Source organism: Coturnix japonica, chromosome 3, assembly GCF_001577835.2.
Source record: "Coturnix japonica isolate 7356 chromosome 3, Coturnix japonica 2.1, whole genome shotgun sequence".
Lineage (NCBI taxonomy): Eukaryota > Metazoa > Chordata > Aves > Galliformes > Phasianidae > Coturnix > Coturnix japonica.
Window position 1 is genome coordinate 81,440,175 of NC_029518.1, and position 27,768 is coordinate 81,467,942.

At 41.4% G+C, this 27,768-nt stretch overlaps 1 protein-coding gene across 1 annotated transcript in view; it reads left to right on the top strand.

Annotated features, from left to right (window-relative positions):
* Window positions 1–2,061: 2,061 nt before the first annotated feature.
* The window catches only part of CSMD1 (CUB and Sushi multiple domains 1), an 883,217-nt gene continuing 857,510 nt past the window's right edge, over window positions 2,062–27,768 (top strand). The window contains exon 1 of the mRNA XM_015859302.2: window positions 2,062–2,301. Coding sequence (XP_015714788.1) covers window positions 2,235–2,301 — 67 coding nt within the window. The 5' untranslated portion in view covers window positions 2,062–2,234. The remainder of the gene's footprint in view (window positions 2,302–27,768) is intronic.

The window sequence follows — 27,768 nt, forward strand, 5'->3', positions numbered from 1 at the left end:
AGTGACAGTGACTATAGTACACAGTTATTTGGCCTTATCTGTGTGCTGTGATGGGAAGAAATTACTGCCTGTTTAACTCCATAAAGAAGGCACCAGTTCCCAAAAGCTCGATAAAGCCCAGAAAATCCTCAGAGGAATGGCAAGCCTCAGGAAAAGGTAAATCTAACAAGGATGAGACGAGACCAAAGAGAACACACTGTATCACGCTGGAGCTTCTGCCCAGCGAGCTGTGAGAAGGGTTAAACAGTAGCTCCTCAGTGTTTACTTAAACTGGGCAGCAAGAAACCATACAAGCATTTGTTTGCAGCGAGACCCTGACCCATACATGGAAGGGGGTTTAGGACTTTGAAACTACTCCAGCTCAACAGACAATATGACAAAACAAAAGTGAAAAGCATGACCTGCACTTGGACCAGCTGCGGCAGCAGCAGAAGAATCTTTGCAGAAATGTAAGCCTCAGATTAGTTCAGGCCAGAAAGAAAGAATCCCAGCTTAAGGTTTTTGACCTTTTTGTTTTAGATTCTCCCCTAGGGATCGTTAGGACTTCCCCCTGCCCCTGATCAGAGGTAAATGAGAGGTGTACATGGAGAGCAGCACTGATGGGGAACTGTGTAGCATCCTAGCCGTGTGATGCCGGTACTAACACCTATCAGCATAGCATCACTGTCACGAATGCTAACGTGAGACGCGAGGTGTTGTTAAAACCCGAATGGATGCGGGTTCCGTGAAAGTGTTCTGGTCCCACTTGGAGCTGACGGAAAACTCGGGAAAGGCGAGGAAGAGGAGGAGAGGCAGAAGGGAGGAAGGAGCGGCCACGAGATGGCAGCAGTGCCACGTCTATTTCGGCAGTTCGTCGGGCCTGAAGGGCTTTTTTGACTGAGAACCGCAACGTTTATCCATAAATACAGGCTTATTACAGAGTCAGCCTACCTCGTTCAGAGCCCATTCACCACCTTCTTGCAACTCACAATGAGAAAACAACTTTGCATATTTCACCATGAAAGAAAAACTCATCATAAGTGAATAATTATAACCTTGAAACAAGCTTTCCAAAGGTATTTGTGGCTCTTTCCTTCCTGTGAGCCTTTGTATTTTAATTACAGAGGCAGGCAAGTGTGAATTATGCCGTTAGGCCCAGTGTGCGGTGGTGGCGGTGGCAATCTCTGTGACTCTGAATGGTTCACCACGAGGTCCAACCCATCCCATAAGATCATGGAACCAACATCACAGGTTTGAGGTGGTGCTGGAGAAGGCAGTGTCCGATGCTGCTATGTACTGGGATGGTTCGGTTTGGAGGGCTTAATATTTTGAAAGGTTACTTAGTGGCAGAAATTTCGCTTGGCCACAGGAGCCGTTGGGCATGGTGAGGTAACGGCAAAGCCGTGCTCCTCAAGGAGAGAGCTGAGCTGGTTCCTCACCTTCCTTTAGGAAGTGCACCTTGCTCTGATGAGAAACTTGGACGTGAGCAGCCGGGCACGTTGGACCCGAAAGCCTCCGTCCCTCCAGTACGAGAACAGAGTTCGAAAGGATCCCCATCCCAGTTCTCCCAATACCCGCACACCCGCTCTGGGCTGCCCGGGGAAATGCGGGTGCGGTAGAACCTCCGGGGGGCTCTGGACAGCGGTGGGACCGAGGGAGCCTTGGTCTCCGAAGGCCCGCGGGGGGCAGCGGCAGCCCCGAGGTGTCGCAGGGCGGCTGCGGGTTTGGCTGCGCATCTCCGGCCCCTTCCCCTCTCCGTGGGAAGTGATGGTTGAGTCCGGCAGCGGCGGCGGCTCCTCGCGCGGCTGGCAGCCCCTCCGCCGCGCTGCCTGCGCCGCTCTCTGCTCGATCCCTCCCTCTCCCCTCCTCCTCCTCCTCCTTTCCCTCGCGCTCCCCGCAGCCTTCTCCCATCGCCGCCGCCGCCCGGCTCTCCCCTCCGGCGGCCGTGGCTGTCGCGCTGCCCGCCGCGCCGGGCGCGCCTCCCCTCCCCTCCCCTGGGCGGGCGGCGGGCCGGCGGCGCCGGGGCTCCGCGGGCGCCGAGCGGGGCTGATGCTGCGGGCAGCGCGCAGGCAGCCGCCCGCGCAGTCCTGCAGGAGGCGCCGGGAGCCGCGCCGCCGCTCCCCGCCTCTCCTCGCCCCGCGGTGCTGAGCCGGCGCCGTCCGCAGCCCCACCGCCGCTCCGAGGACGCGGTCGCAGCCCAGGAGAGCCGCTGGGGGTTCGGTGCGAGCGCGGGTGCGTGTGGAATAACCGCAGACATGACTGCGTGGAGGAAATTTGAGGCTCTGCTGGTTTTCTGCGCGGGGCTCCTCGCTGCGGCTCAGGGTAAGATTTGGGTTTCTTGCATTAGGGGCTGGATTCGCGCAGGCTGTGCTCACGGCTTTACCCCTTAGCTCAGCTCAGCTCGGCTCGGCTCGGCTCAGCCGCTCGCATGAGCTCTCCTACCCCGCGCTCCGTTCCGCGCTCCCAGCCGCCGGCTCCTTCTCCCTGCTCCCTTCCCTCCCTCCCGCCGCCCCCCGGCTCCCCGAGCGCTCTCTGCCCGCCGGCCGCTCCCCGCGGGGACCCTCAGCCCCGGGAGCCGTGCAGCAGCCGCCTCTGCGCCGCGAGTGTATCTGCGCGCATCGGCTCCTGGGCAGCGCCAGAGTTTGCCTACACTTCGCTCCCCACACATGCCCGAGCGGCACTCGCCACCGTGCGAAGAGAGACAGTCCCCGGGCCGGCAAGTTGGGCTTTCTCTCTCCGCCGCCCCGCTTTTACCCGGCTCAGGGGGAGTGCAGAGTGGGTGTCGCGCAGAGCCGCCCCCGGCCACCCCCACTCCCCCCGAGTTCTGTGATTGTGGAGGTGTGCGGGGCCGGGGTCCCCCCGCACGCCGAGGGGAGGGGGCTCCGGGCCGCGCGGCGTCTCCCACCCCCGTCTGGGGTCCTCCTTGAAATCAATGCGGAGAGGGAGGGGAAACGAGGGTGGGGGTGACGGCAGAGAACTGGGTTACACAACTTCGGGGCTGGCCTCAGCCCCATCTCTGCCTCAGCATTGGAGACAACTTCCCCGCTCGGTATTCACTTCGCCCCGTTAGCCCCGTGCGGGTGCGGGCGCGCGTGTGAGGGCGCGGGCGGCGCATCCCGCAGCGGCACCGTCCCCGCATCCCTCCCCTCCGCCTCCGGGAGGACGGTGCGTTCCCCTGCGCTCTGCGCTGCGTGCGGCTCCCTTACCCCTTCCGCGGCGCTTCGCGTCGTCCCCACCATTTTATTTTTCCTCGCCGCTTTTAGCACTGTTACGCTTTATTCGCACGATGCTGGGGTGGGGGGTGGGTAGGGCGCATGGAGACGGGCGAGGCTGCAGCCTTCCCCCGGAGCCGCGATCCCCGGGTAGCGCCGCAGCCGAGCCCGGTCCGGAGCTGCGCCTCCGCCCGAGCCCCGCCGCTGCCTCCGATCTCCGTCCGCTGCTCCCTCGCGAGGTGTCCCTGCACGGCCCGGGGGGCCACATTCGGTGTCAGCGCCGTGCCCGAACTTCGGCCCCCGACCCCCCTCCGGCCCCGCCGCCCCGGGACGCACCACAGCGGGCCGACACCCGCGGCTCATTTGTTAAATACACTGTAGCTGGTTCTGTCGTTTGACATTTAAGTGTTTTCTTTTCATGGCTGACAGCACATATGAAAAGCTGGAGGCTGGATCATGGTTATTCAGCGGAGATCCGACGTGTTTTGCTTACATACAAAGGCTTTGCCAGGAACATTTGGGCACTGCCTCCGATGCCGCTCTGCAGAATGTAATTATACACTGCTTAATGTGGAGCAGCAATACACCTACTTAAGGGCTACAAACTGACTTAATATTGAAGTCAAACAACAGGTAGAAGGGGAACCAGCGGGGACATTTGACATAATTCTTTCCCATTTACCTTCCCAGGCAATTGAGCGCAGGTATCTATATTTAGTCAAATGTAATCCTGAGGCTGAAATTGCATTTATAGTTTAGAGAGTGAAAGAACTCCTTCCCTGGGAACACAGAGAGCCTCGGCTTCTTGGAGCACACACCACTTTAAAGAATCGGTCCCCAGGACTCCCTGTTTACTGTCCCCACGGTAATAGAATAATTCCGTAGGGGCTGCAATAGGAAATCACGTGGGCTTTGGTTTATTTGGGGATTTTGTGATTAAAAAAAAAAAGCCACAAAGTGCTGTTTCTGGAGGTGCTGCCACATGCTTTCTCTTATCTGTCAGTATAGGGGAGGTGGGCTGATTTCCACAGTATTCCTCGCTATGAAACCAAATGCAAACCCTCTGCCGCTGTGCAGTTGTCTGTAACTTTTAAAAGGAATAAGAGAGGATGAAAATGAACATACGTCATAGTTCCCTGTGGTAGATCTGAGGTACAGCTCGATACGTATTTCCATGGTGGCGTTTTGTCTGAGTATTTTGGAAAGCATTTGGAGGAACCTTCCCTGTCTGTTATGCTTCAAAAATTGCTGGGAATCAAGCTGGGGTGCTGTGCGGGAGCCCCATACCCAGAGCTGCCCCATGGAGCAGTGATGCTCTACACAGCAGCAGCAGACGCTCAGCTCTGCACTCAGATGGCCATGTGTGTAGAGCCATTTGCTAATTGTAAAGGGCTATATCCTTGCAAAAGCAAACATAAAAACTCATGATGTACTTGAAATACCCAATATGGCCATGCCGTTTTTGGTTAAAACACAAAACAAAACAACACCTAACTGCTGGGGAGGAAATGATAGATTTAGCTCAGACTGAAGTTCAAGATTAAAGATTAAAATATCTTTCTGCTGTGATCTGAGAACTGCTGTTTTCAATGTATTGCTTCATATGTTTGAATGTACGGTTTTGAGATCATTTCCTGGGCTTGCTCAGATATCCAGCGAGAGCACCTTCATCGCCACCTAATTGCCTCTGACAAAATGTGCATAAGGCTTTATTTCCTGGTGCACCTTCAGAGGTATCATTCAGATTAATTGAAATAGCAAAGGAAACACATTGCTGTCTGAAATCAGATCCGTGCAGTGGAAGGTCTCCCACATCTATAGCTTAGCATTCTGTTGTTGTTGTCTTTTATTTATTTATTTTTTTAAGAAATAAAAACCAAAACATTTTATGTACCTTCTGTTTGCTGCTCTCACTTTGTCAAAATAATTGCTGTGGGTACATCACACAAAGTTACCGCTATGTTTAAGGCCTCCTCTTGTTGAACTGAGAATGTTTCTCTCTTTTAAAGTCATGTATTTTCTCTCTCTCTCCAAAGCTGTGCTTCTCATGCTGTGAAGCCGCCCTCTCTAGAGAGGCTCCATTCCTTTCCAGAGAAGGCTGAAACAATTTGAGTGAAAATGAGCTGGGAAAAAAACAAACAAACAAAAGCTGGGTTTTGGATACCCACTGCACAACGCTGTGCTCTGTGGGTACCTTCTCCACTCCAGCTCCAGAGCAGTGGGGAACTGGACATGGAAGGGCAGAAAACACCAGCCAGCTCCAGCTACATCTGTAGTATTGCATGGAGTTATACATATACAACCTCCTTAACTCTGTGTAATAAGAGGAAGTATGGAAAAATTGAACATAATACAGTGCAGAACATAGCAATTCAACAAGAATTCCCCCAAGCAGTCCTTTCGCAGACGCCATTCGTGAGACCTGGTGTCCCACTGCTCACCAGCATGGCGTTCCTAGCGGGTGGAGCAGGGCATATTGTGAGCAGCTGCTGGTGGTACAAGACCAGGTAGGCAGCAGAACATGTGGATGCAGTGAGGTCTGTGTGGGCACTTCAGTGGTCTATAGATCGAGGAAGCACGATTGTGGACTTCTTCCCATTTATTCTACTGACTGTCACTCCCATGACCCTTTACAGAGACAAGAGTGATTTTGATCAGGTGTGGAGTGCTTTTCTTTTCCTGTAGTGGTTTTTCTTTTTTTTCTTTTTCTTTCTTTCTTTTTTTTTTTTTTAATTTTTTTATTTTTTCCTGTACAGACATAGAATTCAGCTCTTCATCTCTGTTAGTCATAGTATGGTGCTATCATTGTGTATGCATTGATACACACACATTTTTACAAGTTATTTATATAGGACTTTGGCCCCAGTACTACTTACAGACATTAAAGATTCTTAGGAACAGTCTGAAACTGAGTCCATGTTTAAAACAGAAATCAGTGCATTCAGGGTGTGTTGTGCTCCCCAGAAGGTCTGAGACACCTCAGGGACTGCTGATTCCAACCTTTGGAAACTGTGTTATCTGCACACCTTCATACTGACATTGCTCTCACAACCTTGCCTCAGAGAAGTAACTGCTGAGTGGTGCAACCATATGAAGAAAACTTCCAGTGACTTCAGGGATACAACTTAATTTGTTTTGCTCGGGTCCGTATTGACCTGCTGTGTCTCTGAACATGTTGACATTATTCTGCTGGCGAACAGCTGTGAGTGTACGTGGAGCTCCCACAGCACGGTGCTGGGCTTTCTGCCACCGGCAGGGGCTGCAGCGCTGAAAGAGGAACTGCCGGGTGAACTGAGGCACTGAAGCAGTAGCAGAAGTATTGGACACGAGTTCTGATAAAACTTGAGGATGCAGTTGGCTTTCAGTCAGGGTCTCTGATTCGGAAGCTGGCCTCTAGCTGTCCATGTGGCTGCAAAATTAAGGAGATTCGGATTAGTTAATTGGACACTCTTCCAATTTCTCAGTGAGCAAAGAATGAGAATCATATGGAAATTCTCCTAATGCATGCGAATCACTTTCTTCTGCTTGGATACTTTACTTTTCGATGTCAAATGCAGTTTCCCTTAAGCCATTTTTATCAACCAGTAACTTTTGAAATGGGGAAAAATGTCATTGATGCCTGAGGAAAGCTGCGAGATGCTACTTTGTCCTCACACATCTTTGTTCTGACTGGATGAAAGATTTCATTCAGCTCTATGACACTTCTATCGCATTGAAGAAAATCTACACTGTATTTGCTATCAGTATTTCTGTACAGAATAACTGCTTAAACAAATTACTTGGATTATTGCTAGTGTTATATTGACACACAAAGGCAACATTCATCAGTTGCCTGCATTTAGAAATTGAACAGTAAGTGGAGGCATGCATGCAGTGAAAACTCTTACAAGAGTAATACTGCATCTTATTGCCAGTAACAAGTCTGACTTGCTTAGAGAGAAACATTTTGTTCTGCATTTCTTACTCATTAAAGAGAGAGAGAAAGAGAGAGAGAGAGAGAAAGCAACAACAGTTTCTTGTAGATTTTACCTGGAGGGCACATTCAGTTAACAGACCTAAACACTGTTATATTACTGATGAATAATAAGAATTCCTCTCGATGAATCGGAATATCATCAATGATTGGATTTTACCAAAAGTTAAGCAGATTCTTTGCAATCATAGTGAAGCTCTTAATTTCCAGTACAAAAATAAATCACCTTTTGTTGCAACTTTATAATTGTTAGATTCTTCATTTTAGCAATACATTAGAGTATATGGTACTGAAATAGTGATTCCACCTCTTTCAATGTCATTCTGAAGTCATCTCTGAAGAGGAAAACCAGCCTTTGGACAGTAACAAGGGCTCTATCCTGCTGCAGTTGAAATTGAAATTCCTATTGATTTTGGCAATATTTGGATCAACCACTGCTGAAAATGTTGGTGCTCCAAATAAGGCTGACTCAGCAGGTACTGCAGATGAGCAGTGGATCCAGATACCATTTGATGTGAGTTCTGGTGGCCAAGCACTTCTTACAGTGTTTACACACATGAAAGACTGACAAATGAAAATTGGGTGAATCCAAACAGACAGTATTGCTGGTATTAAAAGGCTTATTTATTTATAAGAATATTTTGTTTTTAAACAAGATCTCTAGTATCTTCGAGTATGACTTCATCCGTTCCTTACCTTGCTTCCTCTTTATTTTTCCAGCGTTTACATTAATTTTTTATTTTCCTTTAAGAAATTATGGAGAACAATGTACAGAGAAGCCTGTATCAGTTTAGTCTTTGGGTGTTTTATGTCTTTCCTACAGTATCCCATGGATACTGAAGTACAGAATCATGTTCCGTATTCATGTCTCCATTGCACAGTGCAGCTGACAGAGAGCTGAATAAAAAAGAATAAAACAATGTGTGCAGTGTTTGTTTTGCAAACTGTTACATCACATTTTGTCAGCATTTTAAAAATACCTTTTGCAGCACCTTCATGCCTTACTCAGTTTCAAGGTGATAGTTTTTCCATGCAAATCTTGCAAAACATAAAATATTTAGTATTTCTTTTCTGCCTTCCTTGTTTTTAACACAGAAATATATTTCAACACCTGCATTTGATTTATTAATTTTTTTTAAATTTTAATGTACTTACAGTTCTGTTGTTTGCAGCAGCCCTTTGGTTGAGGGCAAATCTGGGTCTGGAGAGGTTTCTTTTCCTCATCCTATGGTTTGGTTTTCAGATCAAATGTGACCAAGTTATAACACTTCATAAATCATGATTTTCTTTCTTTGACCTTTGTTATTCTCACTGCCATATTCACAGAGAAAACAACAGTTACACAGCTGCTGAAACTTCAACACTGTGCAGCACACTGGGAATCAAAGTGCAGCCAGCATTTGCCTATGTGTGAAGCTCGGGGCCAGGGGTGGGCTTCAACAAAATGGAGATCACAAGGATGTTTTTGGTGCACTGGTCCAGCTGAAGTTTGGATTAAAGCATCTTCACTGCTCCTGCAATGTCTACTTCTGAAATGGACAGGGAGCTCAACTCTCTTAGCAGAGAGTATCCAAAATACATGATGTCTCTGAGCGCTGTGTTTGGGCTAGAGCTTGCATTTTAGAAATGCTCAGGGCTCAGCCTGACCTTGTGATGCACATAACGAGCATCTATGGGAGCCAGGATCCAGCAACTTGCTTTGTGCAGCATAGTTAAAGGTGCACAACCAGCAGTCATGTTTTCAGGGAAAGAGCTGCTAGATGTTATGGGAATCCATCTGAGATCAGGGAATCTGCCTTGCGCTTTACTTCAGAAAAGAAGTGTGGGTGATAGTGGCAATAAGAAATCAGGACAGAGTGATGCTTTTCAAGGCAGTACTTAAGAAAGTAAACAGTAAAAAGAAACATTTTGACCCATTGTTGCTATTTGTCCCCCCTGAAGAGGTTTCCACACAAAAGTCAAATTTTCAAAGGGGTCATTTTAATGAAATTAAGACAAATGCACAGAGTTTCACTTAATTTTGGGCTAATTTTAAATGCTTCTGGTTGAGAAACCAGTAGTTATGACAAATCGCTCTGTTCTCACTCATGTCTGTGGGATATCAATGCAGAATCTGACTGCTTCCAAGTGACTAAGTATACTGTTTTAGCTTTGCCCCAGCAGCCAGATTCTCTATTGGCATCCTGCTGATATTTCTTATAATACATGGATTGAGTCATGCCAAGCATCTGGGGGGAAAAAGCTGTTTTGTCATTCACTTTAAGGACCTCTGTACAATCAAGCAACTGCTAATATCGAAGTCATTGACCCTCTACATTTGTAGATGTCTCTCATGAGAAATGAAATTGATTTTCTTTATCCCAGCACATAAATATCCCCATCACACACCTTGACCCATTGTTTGCAATGTCTCTCAAACTACAAAATGTAATGCTAATAGATTTTTAAAAGTCAGTGGTAGCAGCAATAGTAGCTTTTTTACTGTGTGCTGTACTTGACCATATGTAACTTGTTTCTGTATAAAACATTTATAGGGAAGGCTTTATCATAGTATTTAATTGAAATACATATAAACACTGAAATTTCCCTCCCTCCCCCCCACACACACATCCCCCGGTCCATAATGTAGCTAAAACAGAGTTTATAAAGCATTCTGCTGTGCAGAAATAGTTAAGTCCTATAAACATTAGTCCTCATTTGGACAGTTTGGGTTGCTCATGTTTTGGATTCTGACCAGATTCTGACCTGATACAAAGGTGGGGGAACTCACACACGTGCACAGAAAAAAGTAAATCTTATTAACCTTTCTGGTCTTGGAGTATGACCTTTACTAGAGCCACATATCACAGAGAGGCCTTGCATTAAAACAGGGATGCCAGAACAAATCTAATAATGCTAAAGAGAATTTGAGTTCCTAGTCATTAATATAAAATGCAAGTAATCACATAAACATCTTTTGTATTGGAGATGAGTGGTGCCTCAAAATCTCTGACCCAGCTGAAGTGTATCTCAGTCACCAATAGTTTTCCCCAATAGTAAAATTTGTTTCTGAGAAGAGATCAACCTTTAATTGCTTTCTTTAGCAACATCTAGCAAACAGGCTGATAGCATGGAGATGATCTCTGCAAGCAGCAAAGAAGAATTTCTTCAACTCATGTTGCCATGACAATTTAGATTTTTCCTGTCAACTCTTGAGAAGCTCCAAAATTCTTTCTTTAAAGCAGTAATTCAGGGAATATTTTGGAAAATCAAGTTGCTCTCTCTTTCAGTTTTAGCATCATTTAGCCCAGCAAAGGGTCTGCCTGATCCAGCAGATTTTAAGATCTACAAATAGGAACTAATCTAAGAAATATAACATTTTGAAATCCCCTCCATGGATCTCAGTTGATTTACATCAGCAGAGAAGCTGACTTCAGATGCATTATTGAGTGATTTAGATTCCATTCATTAGTCATCATAGAAACAGTAACAGGTAATGAAGAGAGGATAGGCCAGCTTATAATTGTCATTTCGATCTTCGAGACAATATATTGTCTTGCAGCTATTTTGAGGAAATTAGATTAGAGAGGGATTATAGAACAAAGTGGGACTAATCATTTCATTTCTTTTACAGTTCCAATTATAATATTACTTCAATGAATGAGGAACATAATCAAAAGATTGTTGTCCATATGCTTAAATTGCTATTTAAGATACTTCTCATACAAAACATGTTGCTATTAAACAAGCTGAAGTCCCCCTTTTTATTATTTTTATCTTGCGTTAAATCAATTGTTTTGAAAATATATAAAACTAGTCCAAGTTACTTTAATTTACTTATGGAAGTAATCTTTTGACTTAAGGAGGTGTTTCATTGGTTGCTGTTAGCAATGAAGAAAACATGGTAATAGAAATGGAGATAAAGTGAGAAGTGCTTCCGTGGGGTAAATAAGTTTACCTTTGCTGAAGACAAGAAAAGTAGCTCAGTAGTAGTTTTCTTTTTAAGATGTTCCTGGCAGATGATGGCAACTGAGTTGGTGTAGTTTGTTTACTTCTTTTCCAATGGATTTGAGATGAGTCATATCACATTAGAAGTAAAATTGAGAAGTTGTGTCAAAGTAATTCAGTATTCCTCTTTATTGATTTATTTAATATATAACCAAATAATTAGTTATATTATTATTTATTTATTGAACTGAGACACCTAACTGCTTGTTTTAGGGTTGGTTCTCATTTTGTCCATAAATCCAAGTTTCAGTTGCTAGAAATTGTATATTCAGATCTTTAATTTCTATCTGCCAGAGAAGGGGACAAAGTTATAGCCTCCTTTCAGATAGCTTCATGCGCCTTCTTTCACGTAGTAACTAGTTCATTGTCAAGCTACTTAGAGAATCATGGAGAATCATAGAATGGCCTGGGTTGAAAAGGACCACAATGATCACCTAGTTTCTACCTCTCTGCCATATGCAGAGATGCCAAGTACCAGACCAGGCTGCCCAGATCCAGCCTGGCCTCGAATGCCTCCAGGGATGGGGCATCCACAACCTCCTTGGGCAACCTGTTCCAGTGCATCACCACCCTCTGGGTAAAAGAACTTTATTAATATCTAACCTAAACCTCCCCTGTCTTAGTTTAAAACCATTTCCCCTTGTCTTATTGGACTACTTTGGACCACAATAATTCAACCTCAATGAGCATGGCTCTTTTTTGCAAGTCTTTCTATCCCATTCTTTCAGAGTGTGAGTTGTTTGAGTAAAGACTATAGGGTGGGACCTCAAGGCTTTGTGTTGCAGAGAAGTATTTATATCTGTTTTACTTCATAACTGTCTTTATCACTGCACTTTACTGAAAATGCAGTGTATCCACAGTGTTAAGGTAAGTGGTACTACATGAATTTTTGATAAAGAAACAGACTTCTAGATGGCATACACTTATGATACATCTCATCATACACATTCCACATGAAAAAACAACACTCTTTTTTTCTGGAACGTCTAATGGAGGAAGATACCCATTTGTTGAATGTGTACATGCCTTGCCATTAAAATACCTGTCTGACTGAGCTCATTTTACCTCAAAACCAAATTCCAGTTTAAGTACAAGGAAACTGGAAAGGAAGCAGAAGGTAGCGTTTATTGTCAAAAGTCTAGATTTACAGATATCTTTATTTTTACTTTATTTTCAGGAGTGCTGAGTATCTGCAGCTCCCACCATTTTAAGAGAAGACTGCAGGTTTCATCACTTTCGTATTTAATTTTACACATAGAATCACCATAATCTGAAGGTAATATGGTGCCATAAAAAGAATGGATTTACAACAGCATACACAGCATTAGCTTTTGTTATCTTCCAGGTAGTATCTGAATTAAGTGAAGATTCTCAATAATAATTCCCTAGAATTGTATTATTTTTTTAGCAATGAGAATTTCTCAGGGGAAGTGGTGGTTTGTTTTTCTTTAAAGCTATTGTACTTAAGCAATTCCGTATCTACAAAAACCCTGGATCTGATGTACTCAGGAACAAAACATTTGTGATTGTAGAACAAATGTTAAAAGCTGCAGCAAATAAAAATTTGGAATGAAGCCAACTCATGGACTATTGGCTATATTGGTTAATGGAGGCTGTTGTCTTCGCCCCAAATTAAAACCAATCAGTTCCACCTCCACTTTATTACCTGTGCAAGTATTCATCATTTTATACGCTCATCCCAAATTGATGGTAACTAATTGCAGTTCTTTGGGATTCCATTTGTCTTGCTAAGAAGCAGGCTGTTCATAAGGGATGATGCAGAACTTTACAGCTGTGGTGGAAAAAGGCTTCCCCTGTTTCAGCACATTAGGATAGGCACCAAGCTCCATTTGGTATCTCTCTGCATCTTTCTGCAGATGATTGTATTTGCAGGATGCATTGCTTTGTGCAAATGTTTTGAATGTACTTTGTCACACAGCGTTGGTATATACAGCTTTGTAAAGCAGAAGCATTTTATACAACAGTCTCAACACCAGTCTGCTTCTCAAATGTACTCGGTGACACTGCTGTTGTTTAGGTACTTCCCCAAAAGAGTGATGTCCATAAGGATCATGTCCCCCAAGGGGAAAAAATCAATTAAGAAAGAAACTACTCTTTGACACTGGAAAAATATTGTACTGCCTGCTGTGAAAAAATAGGCTATAGTGATGACAGTGACTGTGTCAGGTGAAGGATGGGCATTCAGTGCAGAGGACAACATGGGCAGCTGATGGAAATAATTATATTTCATTGATGTGCACTCCAGTGGTACCACTAAGGAAGATTAGCTATCCCAAAAAAGAAGTTGCATGTGAAAAAGCATGAAACCTGTAATGGAGATTTCAGTCAGGATTATTATATTTTTTTTATAAATCCTTGCTCTCGTTCTCCAATCATCGGTTTTCCAAGATATTTGGCCTACTGTTATATTTATTCTTTAAACAAGTGTATGTTATTCCAGGACATAGTCACATAGTGTGATTTATTTCTCTATTTTATGATAAATCCCAGCATGCAAGGTCTCATTCCATTAAGTGTTGCATGTATGCGAAGGAAAAGAAATAGACAGCATTGTGAAAGCAAAGTGAACTTGTGGGAATGTTATTTCCAGCATGACCAGATTCAAGCAATAAGATGTCTTTGGAAATTCAGTCCACTGCAGCTTCACACTGGGCACGTTGCTGAGCGGGTACATAGGCTTTACACTGACATGCTGATGATAATGCTTTCATCTCATAGTGCTTGGCAGAACTGGCACCATCAGATTCGCAACATTAAATACTATTTGTCTTTTGTTTCCTCTTACTGTTTCCTTAACATTTTCCTTCTGTAGGTCTTATCTTTCTTGTCACTCTATAATCTCCTCCTCTGCTGAAGGAATGTTAAGATGCAGGATTTGTTGTGCTCCATAGTGGCTGTCTGACATTCAAAGGAAAAAAAGCACCCAGGGTCTGATCTGTGTTGACTTGTGCACTCTGGGCAACATGTGCAGAGCCTGAACGACGCCACAGGGCATTCCTAAGTCCTGAAGGACTAAGTCACAGACATAAACTGTGCCCAGACTGTGTGCAAGTCCCATGAATTTGCTGAAGTTTCAATCTTTAAAAGAAGTGAAGGGTTGTGGTTATTTATTTATTTATTTTTATTTGCTGGTGGTGGTAATGTTTCAGTCTTTAGGTTTCATTATTTACAAATGTGAAAAAAGCAACACATCAAATCAGATCAGAATGTTCTCTCTCTGAGAATGGCGATTAGCAAATGCATAGAAAAACATACAGGACTGAGGATATACAGGCAGCCTTCTATTGTAGCAGTTTCTGGTCAGTTTAGGGAAGTCTTAGCCAAAGGTTGCATCTATGATGTTCAACATCCATCAACAAATCTAAACTTCACAAAACTCTTCTTGAACCTAATTCAGAATACCACACTATTTTCTGACAATCTGCTTTACAATTTAATTCCTGCTGTGCAGAAAAGCACTGCATTTTGCTTGTTTTGAAGCTTGTACCTCATTATTTCCTTGAGTGCTTCCAGCTATTTGGAAATGGTTCACCCCAGTTATAACTTTGGGTCTAATGAATAGGAAGGGGTGATGTGGATCACTAAATTATATATTTTTCCCAGCTACACCTAAAAGTTCCATCTGGATATTGATGTTTAGCTGACACCAAGTAATACTAAAGGTATGATTCCCAAATGCATTTCCCGTAATTTTTAATGGTAATGATTTTGTAGCCAGTGCTGCTGATGCACTTAAAAGAATAATAGCCTGCATTTCAGTACAAACAGCTTCTTTCCTTTATCCTAACATCTTATTACCTAGATTTATTCTCATCGATGACATTTTGATTATTTGCCTTCCAATAGATAGTAAAGGCAGTACACTATGATCGTCTAAATAGCAATGACATTTAACACTTTTTTACTTTATGAGATATTTCTGGAGTGACAGAAGAGAAAATACTTAGTAAATCAAGTCCCAACAAGGACATTACAGCAAACCAGCTGATTGGTGATCCGCTCTTCCACTGACTTTACTTCCATGGAGTGGAGTGTATTAGTAGCTCATTGGCAATATAAAATGCACTGTGCAAAAGCTTCATCTTACATACGTGCCATAATTCACCCCCTGGTGTGGCTGTCCCCATCAGTTTTACCAGTGGTCACATGTCACATCTTGATGATGTTTTCTTTCTAGTAAAAACTGGTACAAGTTAAGACAAACTCTAATGATGGGATCTGGTGAAGTATTTGATTTCTGCAGAAATTAGGTAATGCAATGGACAGACTGTCTCTGGAAAACATTGCAATATCCATGTTGGGAAAGGTTTGGGAAGAGGCTTGTTGTACTGGGATACCTGAAATAGTGTCATTCTTCTGAGTTAACTACTTGTCCTCCTACCTCTAGAGCTAGATTTATAAAAAAAATCTCCAAAATTAAAAAGTAGCACTGTAGAATTTGCCCCCTATTTAGAGGTTTATCTTAACGCTAAAAACATGCAAGATATTTTTTGTTCTCTGATTCTTAGGTTTCTGGTTTTAGTTTTTCACTATCTGGAAGAGAATTGTTTCTCTTGCTTGCTAAGACAGAAGCCTTCCTACGAGCATGTAAGCTGGCTCTGGGTTGTGCAGATTCTGCTTTCTCCCTTTATTCTAATCCTTCTTCCTCTAAATGTGTTTGTAGAAAAGCAGACATTATCAGGAAAAAAAAAAAATAAAATAAAAATCAAACCAAAACAACACAAATAAATGTGTTTTAAAAAAGTATTTCATGAGGCAGAAGAAAACAGAATTTCATTAATGTTAACAAATCTCCCAAGACTGATCTTGCTCTTTCTTTCTGAAAGACTCTGTTTCATTTTCATAAAAGAGAAATTTCTGAATATTTCTTGATTGAGCGTATTCATGAAAGGAAGGCATTGATTCCTCCTGTCCAGTGCAAACAAAAACATTTTTTTTTTTTTAAGCTTTAGAGAGCTGATAAGAACACAGGCTTTAGATAGATGACTGGAAAAGTATGTAATGAACCTGATATACTATCTAAATTTCCAGTGAGACAAGGGAAAGTTTGAGGACCATTTTCATGGGATACCAAAACTATTGTAAAGCATAGTGGCTTTTTTTTTTCCTGCTTGGTTATCAAACATTTATTAAAATGTAAGAATACCTTAAGATTACGATAAAAAGCAGATTAAGTTTACAGATAGGTGCTGTTTTTAATTAAAAAGTAATTGCTCATTTTATGTCACAGTATTTTAATGAAGACTTAGGTCAACTGTAAACAAGAATGTAATTGTTTGTTTCTAAGATAAACTTGTCATTTTTAAAAATTGTTCTCTTTACAGTATGAAAAGGGGCCATATAAAATACCTCAGCCACTTTCATTGAAGGATCAGATGCTCTGTGCAGTTGATTTTGTGACTTAGCACAATAGTGTTTCTTCAGAGAAGATTATGTAAAGAGATTTTGTTGATAAGTTATAACATTGCTTATGTTTATGGCTAGCTAATCTTTCAAAATCTGTCGTTTCTTCTTTCTGCCTTGAGTCATCTTTGGTTATTATAACAACATGGACCTGAAAATATCTGGTATAGCATAGTAATATGTAGGTAGAGTATACAAATGATCACCTGGAAATTTCAGAAAATAAATACCTGCTGATTATAACAATGCAACATAATATAACTTCTTAATTCAAGAGCTAGATCTAAGATGAGTCAGACTCTTCAGTTCCTTATTAATTTCATGGATGTTGAGGACACTCAGAGCTAAATTAACGCACAGAAGAATTTAAGCATCAAGATGCCCCTTTATTGTGAAGATATTTTCATCTAATCCTTAGATTACTGAATTAGCACTACACAGCTATGTTAACTCCAGAATAACCTAGATTTATACATGTATTTTCTTTCATTAGAAATTTTTTGTTGAGGCTAAAATTGAGTAGCTGAGCATTCCCAGAATGCTTGTGTCTTGTACATTTGTGTAGTACTTTTATTGAACAGTCCTTGGGATCTCCAATACAGCTGTTCTTCCTTACTGATAAATCTATTAAACTCTCCTTAATTGCACTTGCCAACTTGGGCCTTATATGAGATATTCATAGTGTGGAACTACTGTCCTTTTATTTTCCCAAAATAGCGAGAGTAATATAACTGTTGGAACACTTATCTACATTGTGGAAAATCTACATTCAGCTTACTCAAAAAATTACTTTCTCATCCTTTTTTCAAGCATCTACTGTGATGCCCTGGCTCCCCTGTTGCCTTTGTGATGGTATCCTGTAAAAGTTTCCTTTGCAGGTGGAAGGTTTGGGTTTCAAACCTTATTTAAAGAAACTCAATAAAAGTATTAGAAAAGCTGCTGAAACAGTACTTGGCCCCCTGCTAGTTCCCTCTTACACAGAGAGTGTTACTCATCACATCGGTTGTGCTCCCAGTTGGATTTCTGTCTTGCTTGGTGAATATTCAATAATTCTATGAAAAATGGAACTGTAAGTGGCCAACCAAAATTCTGCTCTGGAGTTCATTTGCCAGGAAACATGTAAAAGGCAGGTGCTGCAATATCTAATTGCAGCCCATTTGAAGGAGTAACCAAAAGCTTTTATGATTGGGGCATTAAGAATCATCATGTTACAGTCTTTGAAAAAAAGCTATAAAATGTGACATAAATCTTACAGATTGGTATGTATTAATGGTGGGACTGACTTGCAGTTCATATTTATCTAAGATCTAAGCTTTTCTTTTTTTCAATTCTCGCACACTTGCAACACATTTTGACTAATGAAGTATCTGCTACATCTCCACTGACATCATCAGTGATATCAGAGAGCTTAGGAAATTTAGGCCTAGATAGAACACTCCCATTTATTTGTCCTAAGGTGCCCAGTTACCATAGTAATTAATATAGCATAAATACATATGTGTACTTGTGTCTGAGAGAGATAATTGCAGCCATATGAATCTACCGTGGAGGTAATCCCATAGTTACCTTCCATCATTCTTCAAGTTTTGTCCATTTTCCTAATCATGTAAAAAACATTTCCCTTGTTTTATTAATGCAGGATTTACTGCAAGCTGCTGTCACACTGGAAGATAAGTCTGAAATACTTCAACCCAACCCAATGAAGTGCAGCAGCTTAAGCCTCTGACCTTGAACTTCAACCAGGGAGTTCTGATATACAGGAGTGATGTGCTGGCAGTGTACTGCATTGCTTATCAGCTGCAACATTACATGGGTTTTCACCTCAAGGCACAGGGAGTCACAGTAATTGAGACTGGAGGTCCCAGATGTGTAAATTTATCGCAAAATCCATTTCCCTCAGGAGACACACTGCATTTTGGCTCTTTGTAAGTGAAGGAGTGCATTTGGAGCAGCTTTTGATGGCTATTCCAGCTTTCTATGGCTTAGAGCAGCCTGGAAAGCTCCTCCCATCCTCCATAACTATGAAGTGAACAAAATATTTTCAGTTTTACCACTCTCTATTGACAGCCGTATCTTCCTCTTTTTTACTATGTGTGATAAAACACACTTGCAGGTACAGAATAAAGAACAGTGTGAAAGAAGTATTTTTAGTAATTTTCACTTTCAAATCTAAATCTGGATTTGAAAATATATTTTTAAACAGCTAGCGAGGGACCCAGAGGGACTGAAAGGCTATTTTCTGACAAATTAAGAACATACCTGTCTAGGAACATCTTCTGCCACTGAATGAAAGCAAGAAAATCTTCTGCCTTCAAAAAAGATACAACAATCCAAGAAACTCTAGATGACTGCATTTAACAAGGGTTGTGGGAAAAATTAAACTACCATAAGGAAATGTGAAAGAACAGCTTGAAATTCAGTTTGATTAAGGATAACTAGCAAGGATTCCGGCAGGGAACTGTCATGCTTATCTAGCTTGTTGGAGTTCTTTGAAGATATAGCTGCTACAGTAGATAAGGGGAATTCAGTGGATGCAGTCTACTCGTCAGCCTTTGACAAGGGACCACATCTCTGATTAATGTCTAGGATGAATCATCATGAAGGCAAAGAAATTGTTAGATGGAAAACTAGTGAAAATGTAGGCCACAAAGGGAAAGCCTGGATGGAGTTTGTAAGGAATCCGTGTTAGGACCTCTGCTGTTCATGATTACGTACATCTGGATGCAAATGATGGGTTGAGAATTTGTAATTAGACTTATGGCTCATGTGGGGACAAAAGAAATGCAGAAAGCACAGAGCACTATGATCATATGCAAAAAGTGTATATCACTGATACAAATTTGCTATCAGAAAAAAAATGTTAGGAAAATGCACAAAACTTAAGCTAGAAGCAATATTAAGAAATTCTCATTAAATAAAACAATAATCTTACTATTGGCATTTATATTTATATTGAGCAAGAATAAAAATGGGAAATACTGAGGAAATAAATTGAAGCCATCAGCTCAGGGCAAAGCAATATTTTACAAGGTCAAAAAATGCAAAGGTCCGTTAGAAGACAGAACACATACTGAAGAAAGCAAAGAATGAAAGAATGATGTTAGCTTACACAAAACTATAGTAAAAGTGTCTATAGGACATGGTCTACAATATTGCTAATAGTTGTTCAGGGAAATAATATTTCCTTCTTGGGATTCATTTTAAGGAAACAAAGGATATAAGGTTTCAACAGATGAACCGTGAAGAATATTAAAGAACTTTGAGTTGCTTTATTGTAAACTAGGTAAATATATGACATTTTTATTGTAGTACAACCCAGGGATTCAAGTCAAAATTAAGGTCCTATTGTGTTTACGCATGCAAATGGAAGACAGAACTTTCCTGTGCCAAGAAGCTTATAATAAAACAGTTAATTATATAGACAAGGGAAAAACAAAAATCAACAACACATAAAAGACACAGTAATTTATCCAAATAAGATTTGTGCCTGGATTGTGATCTGTGATTCTCATTTTATGAGTCTCAAATCAATATTTTATATAATGAGTTGCATTATTCTTTTATAGGTATAAGGGTTATTGTTAATATGGGGTAGAAAACTTAGATGAATATATTTATATATGTTTTCTGTACACAAACGCATAAAGCAGAAATAGGAAATACTTACACTGCATTTTTATGAGTTTTAAACTAGACACCGATTATTTCACAGACCTCTGCTTAAATCTGGTAAAAGTTAGATTATGTTCTAAAGGGAACTTTGTATTATTTCCAAAATATCAGCACTCCGGAGTAAGAAATAAATAAAATTCTGAAAAGGAAATAAATTAAATAATATACATATGTATACACGACAATAATTTGCTTTTGTGGGAGAAAAGTGAGGTGAACATGATGAAGTATAATTGATTGAATGGCTATTTGTTAATTAAGACAGACTTCATTTCTTCCTGACTTTCTTATTCTTTGAGGTCTGCTAGGAAAGAAAAATATTCTCAGAAGATGAGCATTTTCCCCTAGTTATGAAAGGGTTCTTTGCTGTATGACTCAGAGCTTTGAAGTTAATATATTCAGTCTTTTCTTTAAATACACATTCATTCCTTTAGTTAGGACTATGCCCAAAAAGTGACTTTGCAGCTAAAATACGAGGATCACGGTGCCCAACTTCCAAATATCTGCTCCCCAAATTTTAAATCAGAAGTCTGTGTAAAAACCTTACTTATTGTGTGGGTATATCTAGACACCTTGAAATAGAATCTTCAATAGGCAGGAGTAGTACTCAATAGGAGTACAGAGCAGCAGGTCTGATGACTGCAGCCCAACCCATCTTACAAGCAATCCTTTTCTATTGCTAAACCAATAGAGAAACCATTCTTTAATTCTCAAAATAACAACATGATATTTGGAATATAATAATATCCCTCTTCCACACTCTTCAGTGCAGTACGGTTATACCTATGGCCTTCACTTTGCCACTATACCTGCATCTCTCATTACAGTTTTGTGCAGAATGACTGCCTCTGGTAGCATATCTTTATCATCCAAAACAATGACAGACAAAGTTCATAGACTCATATAATCACAGAATGGTTAGAATGGTTAGAAGTGACCTAAAGACCATGCAGTTCCAACTTCCCTGACAAGGACAGGGTTGCCACCATATGCATCAGGTTGTCTAGGGCCTCATCCAACCTAGCCTTGAACACCTCCAGCGACAAGGCCTCCACCATTCCTCTGGGCAGACTATGCCAATATCTTTTGATTCTCTTGAGTAAACCATTTCTACTTTTAGTAATGAATACCTTGAAAAGCTTACATGCAATTAATATCCCTATGCAACAGGCAGCATGAAGAGCTTGGTTTTGGATGCGGTACTCAGAGACATGATTTAGCGGAGGTATCATGGTTTTGTGCTTTTTGATGTCGGTATTTCACATCATAACATCAAGTGAAACAGTGGGAGTTAAAGAGTTAATGTTCTGGTTCTGTGGACTGCTGTTTCTCAGCTCTTGGTTCTGGGATGGGGAGGGGAGGAGCAGCATTCCCCAGGGAACTTTGCTCCTGGAGGGGTGAGGTGGAGGTCCTCGCAGGTCTGCGGTCTGGTTCTTTGTTCCTGGCAGTAAAGCAGGTGGTGTCTCTGCAGTTAAAACGGTAAGGCCTTGGTTTTGGACTCTTTCATTTTGTTTGATTTGTTGGCCTCAGTTCCAATTGTATTGTGTTATATTGTGTTATCTTGCATTCTGAGATCATGTTTAGTGAATTAATATTACCTCCTCACATCGCTGCTGCTGCTCTGTTTTTAGGCCCATCTACTGTCTCCCCACACTTCCCCCTTCTTCCCTCTCCCTGAACTGCTTCATTAGACGCGGGCTAGGCCGCAGTGGCCCCTAAGACATTAACACGTCTTTATTTTTCTTTTTTTTCTTTCTCTCTCTTTCCCTTTTTTCTGGCTGGTGGACCCGTGGGCCTGCTGTTCCCCTGTCATGGACGCAAATCTAGTGATAACTCCATGTCAGGAGAGTTGTTAGGGTAGGACCTGATGATCTTTAAGGTCTTTTCCAACCTGAACAGTTCTGTGATTCTCTGATTCAAGGCTTTTCATTCCTTAGTCAGGTATTCTGTCTGGTGGTGTCTGAACTTTAATCCTTTATATGTCTAGGCTCACAGAAAACACTCCTGGTCTTCCAGTCCAAACTTGTCCCTCTCAGTGCTAACTTTGCAGTGGTAGCCTGACTAAATGAAAAGATTGCTTTCCAAAGTGGCCTCAGCTTGGTGACAGTTCTGAATCAGTTCATCTGTTGTTGGATTTGCAGTCAGTGTTGATGTATTTACAGTTCACTGGGAGAAAATGCAGGCTGAAAGGAGAGCAGCTATGGGAACTTAGGTCAAGGAGACATTCTCCTCTCATGTCAGTCCTGATCTAGCCAGATACAGGGCACAGAGTCTTCCATTAGGGCTTGTTGTACTGAGATGAAAACAATTCAAGACTGATATGGAGTCAGGACGGAACAACGGTTCCCTAGTGCTCTGGTGGAGTTTCCTGGAAAGTTTTGGGCTCTAAAACATCTGTTGTGATTTAACTCCATCAGGGAACTGTGTACCACACAGCCTCCCACTCACTCACCCCCAGTGGAGGAGAGTACTGGAAAGGTAAAATTGTAAGAATTCATGGGTTGAGATGCAGACCATTCAGTAAAGGAAAAGCCAAGCATGTAAGCAGAGTGAAACAAAGAAATCATTTACTGCTTCTAATTTGCCAGCAGATGTTCCGCCATTTCCTGGAAAGAATGGCTCATCACACATGATGATTTCACGTGGAGACAAATGTTATCTCTCTGAATGTTGCCCTCTTCTTTTTTCCAGCTTTTGTTGCTGAGCATGATGCTGTATGGGGTGGGGTATCTCTTTAGCCAGCTTAGATCAGCTCTACTGGTTTTGTCCTCTCTCAGCTCATTGCTGGCAGGGCAGTATGAGAAGCAGAAAAGTCCTTGTCTCTGTATAAGCCCTGCTCATCAACAGCTAAATAATAGGTGTGTTATCAACTCTATTTTCATAAAAATTCCAGAACACGGCATCATACAGGCATCTACAAAGAAAACTGGATCAATCTGAACCAAGACCTGAGCATCTTATGAAGATGTTTTTACATTTAATATATGGAAGTCACTGGAAAAAATCACAAGCATCTTAGAGTATATGTGTTTCCAAGATCAGACAGAAATAGCTTTTAGGGTAGTGATTTGGAGATTTCTGTTGTGGTTAAGCCCTGAGTGGCTTCCTAGTGGTCTCACATTGACAGGTAGTGAAAGATCTGACCTTGCAGCTAGGAAGAAACCGGCTCTGGGTGCAAAGCAAGGCCCCACTGCCCCTCCACCCCCAGAGGCAGTGCTGCGAGCCACAGCTGTGCGGCGCACTGAGGCCAGCAGCTGTGGAGGATACTGGTGGAGATGCTGACTGGGAGAAAACCAGCAGCTCCTCTCCTAGCTCCTTCTTCCAGCCAGACCCTCTAGCCACCCTTCTCATTCTGTGTCTTTACTTTCACCATTCAGATATGCCAGAATAACTTAGAAGAACACATGTAGACTAAAACCATATTTTTGTTGGACTGCTGGCTCTATTCTTCCTTTTCTGTTATGAGATACAGGGTTAGAGGGAGGTCTGCAGGTGTGATTTCTGTCAAAGTTAAGGGTCTGATTCCTATTAGCCCACTTTGTTTTTGTTTTCTCTATAAACACAGCAGGAATTTTTGAAGTTATTTTTCTCAGGCATTAAGAAGTGCATTGTACATTTTCTGATTAGATAATGAATAGCCTTTTTTTCTGAACCAGAAAGGATTCCAGGTTAACATTTTGCAGAATAGTTTTTATGAAACACTGACAGCAAAAGCTGTTTCTTGAAAAGAAGAAAATGAAAAGATTTACTTGATACTGGCTGTTACAACTGAGTAAAGAAGAGGCACAGTATTTTCTATTTAGCATTTCTTTCTCTGTGTATCTACTCTGTTAACATTGGAGTCGAGCAAAAAAATTTTTCTTCTTTATAAGTGTCTTGAGAATATCACCTGTAGTAGACAGCTTATTAATCACATGCTGCTTAAAACACACAAGTTTAGAGATCTGCCTTAGCTATTTATATAAAAACAGGCAAACAATTTTCAGGTCATGCTCTGAAACCATACTTACTTAAATAAGAAAGCTGATAAATTGTTTACCCTGAAAAGACATCATAAGTTTTAAATCAGATTTCAAGTGAAGAAGTATATTGTTTCTGTGGCAGTGTTGTTTTTCTCTTTTAAAATGCTTACAGAAAAAGGTAGGTTAAAAAAGTTTTGGATCCTAGTATTAATGCACTTTATTTGGCAAAGTTATAAAGTTTTAGTAGCTGATAAGCACAAAGATATCATCACAGATTGGTACAGTGTCCAGAAGGTAATAGAATCTGACATATACATATCTGAGCATATCAAAATTCCCATAATTTTCAGAACACTGTGGATCACTGACAAGTATTTGCTGTGTGTTTTGCATGGCCCATTTCACGTAAGAAGTCTGATTGTAGAAATGACTTGAATTATTTCCAAATTGTCTTAGCATTTTGCATTTATAAAATAAATAAATATAAAAACACATTAAAAACCCACAGAAAATGGCTAAGTGCCTGAAGTGGAGCTGTTATTTGCTTTCTAAGTTTACTACTACGGCCCTGTCTATTTGCTGTGATGGATTTTGTTAAGATACCAGGACTCCACTTGATTGTTTTATACACTAGGATAGACAACCAACAATCAGAGCACACATATAGTGAATTGCAGAGATACAGGAAAAAGTATGATTTTATAAGTGGTTATTTTTTCATACACATTTAGAATTTGATCTACTGGATGTCGAAGGGAAAACCTTCTGACTTCTCTCAATGAAGAATAGCAAGTGTCCTGTTGAGCTCAGTGGACAGCATAGTAAAGGTAGGATTTAATATTTTAAAATGTTAATCCATATGGGTGATTTAGGATTCAGAATCTTATTTTCAAAGTGACATTTAGAGGAAGACTTGTTAAAGGATTCAGGTGCTACAGTGACTAGAATCAAAACCAGCTCTCTAGGCACCAGGCATCCTATGCTTGTATAGGGAGTGTTAGATGCCTTGGAGCAAAATCCCATACAGCAGTAGGCTGACTGTGAAGTGTCTGAGGGGCACCAGTCAGAATATTTTGGTCCCTTAGAATGTCAAAGAATCACACATCCCTTATAACAAGTCAGTTGTAGAAACCTTTCCTAAATCAGGGTGCCTGGATGTTTTTTTCTTACAGAAAATGATTCAAGGGCACTTTTTCAAGAATGGTGCCAGAGAAGAGGGAATAGCACGATGGTCTTTGTACACTGTCTATTTGCAGCTAACTCCAAATGTCATTCCTTTTTGCCACAAATAGGAGATCTGTACCTATGCTTCTTATTCACCTAGAAGTTGTTCTAACTCTTAAACGGGGGCACACAGGTTGTGTTTCCTGCTGAAACGTTTCTACTGCACAGAAAAATATTCAGGAGACTCTGGGTCAGTGATGCACATCTGGAGGTGGGAAGTTTGGAAACCCATGTGGCATGGGACTTTTCTATCTTTACAAACAGCATGGCTCTAAGTACCAAAAAGTAGCATGCCAGAATGACTGATTCTTAGATTTTCCCAAGTCTGTGTATATAATCAGACTAACAGTTTATAGTTCCTTACATCACACACTTTCTTAACTGAGGAATGTTTATGTATGTTAAGTGGAATTAGAGAATTTCAAAAGAGGAGGCTGAGAACCTCCCCTTTAGGATACCCCAAAGATGAGAAGATGTGTATTTGGATACCTCTGTCAAAGTGCTGGTGTCCTGGATGAATGCTGCATCAGCACAACCAGTACCTAAATCAACTGTGGCATAAAGGAAGAACTTGCCTTCATTTTGTGCTCTGTCTGATCTGTTGAAATGCTCTAGAAGCGGTCATCAAATCAAATCTTTCACACAACGCAGATGGAAAAAGACCATCTGTCTGTATTCTTGTTTATTAGGCTTCAGGATGGTGAGTATTAAATAGCTTTTGAATTTGTCCAGAAGCTAACCAGTATGTGCGCAGGCTATGCTCCTGATGAAAACATGGTGCCTAGGGGTGAGGTTTCAGTAACAGCCCCCTTTGCCCTAGTGCTGGTAATTAAGTCCCTTTTCAGAGCTATTTTTCTGACACTGAGTTACTTACAGAATCACAGAATTATCAAGGTTGGAAAAGATCTAGAAGATCATCTAGTCCAACCATTACCAAGACTTCCCAGCTAAATCATATTCATCAACACAACATCCAAACGTTTCTTGAACACTCCCATGGTCGGTGACTCTACCACCTCCCTGGGCAGTGCCTTCCAGTGCCTGACTACCCTTTCTGAGAAGTAAAATTTCCTAATGTTCAGCCTGAATCTCCCCTGGCGCAGCTTAAAACCATTCCCTCTAGTTCTATCACCAATTACACGAGAGAAGAGGCCAGCCTCCAACTTTTACTCGTTATGTCTTGATTCCCTTATTGCTTCTCATACTAAAGACTATTTTTTATACAGTAACGTATTGTTATTTATTCTGCTTTTATTCACTTAAGTACAGCATCAGCATAAGTAGTAACCAAGCCAAAATAGTGTATTTTTACCGTCGTTTTCATGACTGTTAATATTGAGAATCAGTGTGTAATGGAGAATAATCATGTTGGTTGACAGTAGATGAGTATCATAAGTCAACAATAGCCTGCTGGATATATGTCATCTGCATTATCTGAGTTTTGAATGTGAGTATTCTAGGAATTATCTTTAGATTTTTAATATAGAATTTCTAGTTTATAAGTATGCAGTATGGTTTTGCAATGTAAGTAGTCATAGCACGCAAAGAAACAACACTTCAGCTAAGCTGACATGACCGTATAGCAGTAGTTCATCCCAGATATGAAGTAAAGTCATAAATCAATACAGATCAGTTTCTCTAAGACTCTCTGAGAGTACATGTAGGATAGTGATAACCTGTCTGATGTGGGAACAATTTGTTAAGTTACTGTAACTTAATCAAGTGTTCGCTTGTCAGGTCACTCAATTGATCAGGACAATGTACTTATCCCCTTATCTTCTCCTAAGCATCATCCATATTTAGTAACAGTATCATTAACTGAAGTAACATATAATTTTAGCACATGCTGTGATTTTGATTTTTGTATTTGATTTCTTTACTGAAGATGCTTAAATGCAGAGAGGCAGGTTTCTGTAGGCACACTGTAATATCACAGGTTGCTTTAATGCAGCCCCGTGGAAGCCCTACCATGGTAGGCGACACTCCTATAGTAAGACATACAGCAGAGGGAAAAAAAAAGCCTAAGCAAAAATGTTAGATGTTAGCTTCTAAAGTACAAGTTATTATGTGATTTAAATAGGAGTATAGTTAAAAATCTGTTCTCTAGTTGTTTTGTGTGTGTTTGTTTCTTCACATTATGATTCTTGGCACCAGTTGTTATACTTCCTTATACTGGAAAGATGCATTGTCACCACACTGAATCCAGTTTCCTGCAGTACAGCTTTTCTTCTATAAAGAAAAATCATTGAGGCTGTCTTCCTCATTTCCTCTCTCCAGCCCAGGAAACAATGGCCTTGAGGAACGTGACTGTGATCTGTGCTCTGAGGCTTGCACG